Below are 6175 nucleotides of genomic sequence, written 5' to 3'. Positions count from 1 at the left end.
ATATATATATATCTATATATATATATACAGATATATATATAGATATATATATATAGATATCATATTTTTCACCCTGTATGTCACTTTTTTTTTATTTTGCATAGTTTGCATGCCCTGTGACTTATACGCTGAAGCGACATATTTATGGATTTTTTTCTTATACTTATAAACCAGTTTTTGGCTGAGATGTGACCGTTTTCATTCATTCTGACTGAAAATATTGAACACTACCATTTTCAGCCGCTAAATGGCACTCGAGCAGTATGGCATGCCATTGTGTCATGTAATATGTAAAAAGTGTCTATTAATGACACAATCGGCTTGCCATAGAAGCCACTGTCATCTGCTTGGGGTAACCGTCAAATCAGCTTAATTTTGCTGCGTTGCCCCGACAAAATGCAGCTTATTTGACCACTGAAGTGCATTTATTAAGTAAAAGTTCAACTGAGACACACCTTTACTATAATGTCGAGCAAACAAATAATTGTTTTAGGTGGTTATCCTGTTAAATTTCAAACAAATACACAACGAGTCGCCTTCTGCTCGTTCATGATTCTGTGTCGGCTTTTGAAAATGCAACTGATTTGGCCGTCAAAGTGAAAAAAGTTAGACTGAGACACCTTTACTATAATTTCGAGCAAACAAATAATTGTTTTTAAGTATTAATCTGGTTAAATTCTTGTTAAAGTCCTCCCGTGCACGCCCCCGTGGCCGCCATTTGGCAGCCAATCGATTTTTGGCACAACACCGGCACACATTTCCGGGTTGACAGCGGTGACACATAATAGATGCGACGTATGCGGCGAAGCGACTTATTTATGTTTTTTCCACTTAGACATATGTGGACTGATGCAACTTATAGGGCAGTGTGACTGTATGGCGAAAAATATGGTATATATAAATACCAAAATAAACTACTACTTACGACTTGTACTACTATTCCTACTTTGCTGTTTTTCACTTATCGCGTGGCTTCAGGGTACGGATCCACCGCGATAAACGAGGGACCACTGTACTTTGATCCTGCTGTCACAGATTTTGTTTTAAAAATCAACAACAATTGCAGATCTTCACTGTTGTCACTAATTAGTTAAAAACTTATTGAACCACACAAATATGAAGCCTAGTGTGAGTCAAAAACCTTTACTTTAATCAGGTTTTGAACTACGTTTGTTTTAAGAAACAACACAGTTTTCCCATTTCTGACACATTCTTGGGACGAAGATGGTGTAGAGGTAGGACAGCCAACCTGGGACCAGAAAGTTGCAGGTTCAACTCCCCGCCATGCCCACATGTCGGGGTGTCCTTGAGTAAGACACCCAATCCCTAATTGCTCTCCAGACGCTTACCTAGCTGCCCACTGCTCCACCTGGTTGTATCTCACATGTGATGGGTTAAATGCAGAGAACTAATTTCATCATTGTATAGAAACATACGATGACAACACATAGCACTATATAAAAAAATATAAGTGTTGGTTTACAATTATTTATACTCACTTTAGGCGAGTCTGTATTTGGAAATTAAAGGTTTACGTCGAAACCAAAGCTCAGAACTGAGTGCTACAAACACAGAAGACAGATCCGTTTATACTTCGTTTTCTCACATTTTAAGCCCGTGTCTCCTCTTTTAAAGTGATTTAACAAAGCGTTGAAACCTAAAATACATTAATATTTTAAAAGCATTTAATCTACTGTTAAAGAGTTTCATGTTTTAAAAAAGGCAGATAAAAAGCAGTTTTTTGAGGGGTTATTTAAGAGTCTTAGAGGTTGGGTAAAGAGCAATCTTTACAGTTTTAACTCACTTTATTAAATAAATTGAACTAAAGTAAAACAAAACCCCACAGCCGGTTGTTTTTGTTCCCAGTGCCACGGTCTGTGGGACGAGGATGACCCCAAAGAGAAGAAGGAGGCCGTTCCTCAGAGTGAATCTGACGATGAGGGAAAAGACGAGGAGGAGAGCGAGAGGGAGTCCGAACCTGCCTCGTCGCTGATCAGTGAGGGGAGAGGCTCCATCCGCTCGCTGAGGTCCATAAACTTCGGGAGTTCTATAGATTCAGGACAGGTTCAGGTCCAGCACCCTCAGCCGCAGACCTACCAGCGACGCAAGAGCTCCAGCGGGGGCTCGCACATTTCCCATCGCTCCCGCCTCTCGTCTGCAAGATCCAAAAGAGGTGAAACGACTTTATTTTTATGATTAAAACGATCCGAGCGGGCGTTCAAATCAACCTCACTCTTTAGACCACAGCCGTGTTTGTGTTTCCCAGTGACTCTGTGTCGTCTCGGATCATTTACAGCCCAAAATGTAAACCGTTTCCACAGGAAGTACCGCTTCCCGCAACAGCAGCCGCAAGGACGGCAGCCTGGCCAGCGCCTGTCAGAAGACCCACAAAGAGATGATCGTAGAGAAGCTGAGGGAGCTGCTCTTCAAGGCTAAAGCGTTCATCATAAAGCGGTAATCCCTCAAATTTCACAAGAGCCGAGTCAGACCCTCGCTAAAAACGAAACGACTGTTTGAGACGCGTGCTCAGTGAATATTCTGGCTGCGTGATGTAAGAGGCACATCATATCCAGCTAAAACCTTTTATGGATCTAAGTTTGGACCTTTAATTACGGCGTTCCCGTCAGGCCGTTCAGTGTCATTTTTGTAAGTGCTGCAGACGATCAAAGCTTGTTATTCTGCTAAATGTAATCACGGTGGAACGAGTGGTTTCTGAGATGTTAGGCCTAGGACAGTAAGTCGACCCTGGTTTTCTGTGGTTTTCTGACTAATGGCATTTAGTTTGATTTTACTGTCTTAAACACTGTTCACGCTGCAGACCTGGGCCGTCCACCTGGAAGAGCTGGGAGGAAAAGGAAGATAAAAACCAGCACAGGCCGTAGGATAATTTGTTTTTTTGTTGCAGGTTTTTGGAGCTCTACCTCCCCATGAGGCAGTTCTTCTACAACTTGATTCATCCGGAGTACAGCGCCGTCACGGACGTCTACGTGCTCATGTTCCTCGCAGACACCGTCGACTTCATCATCATTGTGTTTGGATTCTGGGCGTTTGGCGTAGGTTTTTTTTTATTTTATTTTATCATAAACCCAAAAATTATTCTGTTTCCGAAGCGAACCTTTAAGCGATCCTTCTACCTTTTTTTTTTAGAAACATTCGACGGCAGATATTACATCATCGCTCTCTGAGGATCAGGTGCCAGGACCCTTCCTGGTCATGGTCCTGATTCAGTTCGGCACCATGGTAGTGGACCGGGCCCTCTACCTCAGAAAGACGGTCATGGGCAAGGTCATCTTCCAGGTCTTCCTGGTCTTCGGGATCCACTTCTGGATGTTCTTTATTTTGCCAAGCGTCACAGAAAAGTGAGAACTTTGTCTTCTCTCCAACATGTTCTTTACCGATCTGGAATAAAAAGAACTTAAGGTTGAACATAGATGTTTAGTTTGAGCACATCTCGTTATAAATGTTGATTAAACAGCTGAGACGATGTGGACAAAACTGCTGCACGTATCGAAATTTGAGATTTCTTTAACTCTGTCCTTCAGTATGATCCAAAAAATGCTCATGTCTGTATTTTATAGTTGAAAATGGACTTCATTGTCAAATCACTCAGCAGTAGGTGCAGATTATTAACGTCTAAGAAGGAAACAGCTGAGGGTTATTACTGGTATTTAGTGAGTGCCCTGCACCCAGTGCTGCAAGAGTGGTCACAGCTTTCCAGTTCTTTGCAGAACCAGATGTTTTTTTAGAGTAACCTCTAAGAAAGCTCAGAAAGCATACTTAATGTTTTAGGTAGTCATTTCCTTTCAGTTAGCCTTTTGCTCATTTTAGCTTTTAGCTATTTGGCCGATTTAGATGGCGTTTTATTTAGCTACTTTTAGGCAGCATTTAAACAGCATTTTGGTGCTATCAGCTTTTAATTAACCGTTACTTTAATGATTTTATCATTTAACTAGAATTTTGTAGTCTTTTTTTAATTTTTCTTAGCGTTTTACTACTTTAAGCTCTTTTTTTTGTTCTTCTTAATTGGCTTTTTGTTTTGCTACATTAGGTAGTGTTTAGCTAGCCTTTAGCTAACCTCTTGCTGTTTTCAGCTTTTAAAAACTTTTTTTTACTTTTAGCTTTTATTTAACCTTTTACTTATTAGTTTTTAGCTATCCTTTTGCTACTTTATCTTTTAGGAAGTCTTTTGTTACTTTTAGCATATACTTACCCTTTTACTACTTTAAGCTTTTAGATGTTTGGTTCTCTTAGTTAACTGTTTTGTTTTGCTACTTTTAGGTAGCATTTAGCTAGCCTTTTGCTGCTTTCAGCTTTTAAAAACATTTACCAGTAGTTACTTTTAGCTTTTATCTAGCCTTTTACTGGTTTTATTTTTTATTTATCATTTTGCTGCTTTAGCTTTTAGCATATACTTAGCATTTTACTACTTTAAGCTTTCAGCTGTTTTGTTCTATTAGTTAACCGTTTTGTTTTGCTAGTTTTAAATAGCATTACGATAGTATTTATTTGCTTTCAGCTTTCAGTTACCCTTTGGTTGTTTTGGCTTTTAGCTAGGCTTTATCTATTTTGTTTTTTAATTACACTTTTCTACTTTATCTTTTAGGTAGTGTTTTGCATTTTTTAAATAGCATTTTGCTACTTTTAGCTTTCAGCAATTAGTTATTTTTTGTAAGCATTTTGTTTAGCTAATTTTAGGAAGCATTTAGCCAGCCTTTTGCTGCTTTCTTTTAAAAGAACATTTAGTTACTTTTTGCTTTTATCTAGCCTTTCATTTGGTTTTAGTTTTTAGATATCCTTTTGCTGTTTTATCTTTGAGGTAGACTTTTGTTACTTTTAGCATATACGTTTACTACGTTAAGCTAGCTGTTTGTTTTTTAGTTAGCAGTTTTGTTTTGCTACTTTTAGGTAGCATTAAGATAGCATTTATCTGCTTTCAGCCTTTGATTACACTTTGGTTAATTTAGGCTTTTAGCTAGCCTTTATATATTTTAGCTTTTAGCTACCCTTTTGCTACTTTATTTTTTAGATAGTGTTTTGCTTTTTTTAATAGCATTTTTCTACTATTAGCTTTTTTTTTGCTGTTTTTTTTTTTTTTTTTTTTGTTTTGGTTGTTGCTACTTTTAGGTAGCATTTAGCTAGCCTTTTGCTACATCTCTGAGCTGAGAGAACAATGGTCAATGTTGTTTCCTGTAATCTTCAGTCTCTCAGGTTTTGCTGCATCAAAAAGAGTTTTAGTATTTTTTAGTCATCTTCACTCGTTTCTCGTAGTTTTTTTTAACAGATTTTACCGACAGTAAGATTTCTAAGTTGATCTATTTCTTCCAGTTTAAAGCACACGCAGAACGATGCCGATGGACCTAGTTTCCTCTCCAAAACGTCTTTAGATCAGTAAAAAGTTGGTTTTAACCTTGAAAATAATCCCACCGCAGTAAAAAACCAGCATGTGTTTGTCTCTGCTCGTCCTCCTGTAGGCGATTCAGCGAGAACAAGGTCGCTCAGATGTGGTATTTTGTCAAGTGCATCTACTTCGGGCTGTCGGCCTATCAGATCCGCTGCGGCTATCCCACCCGTGTTCTGGGGAACTTCCTCACCAAGAGCTACAATTACCTCAACCTGTTTCTGTTTCAAGGGTGAGTCGGGCTGGAAATGTTCATTTTCCACGGCCTGAGACGCCGGCTCTCTGAATCACTCGGGAGCAAATATAATCCAAAACATGACTTTAAAAAGTTGTTGATTTATTTGATTACTGTAGGTGTCAGCTGATTATTTTTCATAAGCTTGACATCAGTTATGACCAAACAAATGCATAATATAAAACAAACAAAAGTCCATTAATTTATATGTATTATAATCTGAAAACACTGCACTGATCTCTATCTTCTTTAGACTTTAAACGTGTTAAAAACTAATAAAATATTGTATAATGTCTCTTTTAAACTCTGTAATGTTCAGGATTTATTTGAATCATGAGACTAACTTTATTCCAGATGAACAACTTTTTGTCTTGTAAAGTTAAAGAGCGGCGACTTAAACCTAAACTTTCTTTTATTGTATTTTTTTTATGAAGGTATGTCTTCATGGAGATATCTTTTTGCATTTATCATCTGGATGATTTAAACTGTAAAGACAATAAAGTGCAGTAAGGTGCTGTGATTATATATATATATATATATAT

At 38.0% G+C, this 6175-nt stretch overlaps 1 protein-coding gene across 1 annotated transcript in view; it reads left to right on the top strand.

Moving 5' to 3' along the window:
- The window catches only part of LOC119415226 (piezo-type mechanosensitive ion channel component 2), a 127924-nt gene that overhangs the window by 112803 nt on the left and 8946 nt on the right, over nt 1-6175 (top strand). Inside the window, exons 42-46 of the mRNA XM_037682385.1 lie at nt 1867-2173; nt 2322-2454; nt 2906-3053; nt 3148-3359; nt 5472-5630. Of these exons, the coding sequence (XP_037538313.1) occupies nt 1867-2173; nt 2322-2454; nt 2906-3053; nt 3148-3359; nt 5472-5630 (959 nt within the window). The remainder of the gene's footprint in view (nt 1-1866; nt 2174-2321; nt 2455-2905; nt 3054-3147; nt 3360-5471; nt 5631-6175) is intronic.

The sequence above is a fragment of the Nematolebias whitei genome, chromosome 9, assembly GCF_014905685.2.
Source record: "Nematolebias whitei isolate Nwh7 chromosome 9, NemWhi1, whole genome shotgun sequence".
NCBI lineage: Eukaryota > Metazoa > Chordata > Actinopteri > Cyprinodontiformes > Rivulidae > Nematolebias > Nematolebias whitei.
The sequence above is the reverse complement of the archived record's forward strand: the minus strand, read 5'-3'. Positions and strand labels throughout refer to the sequence as shown.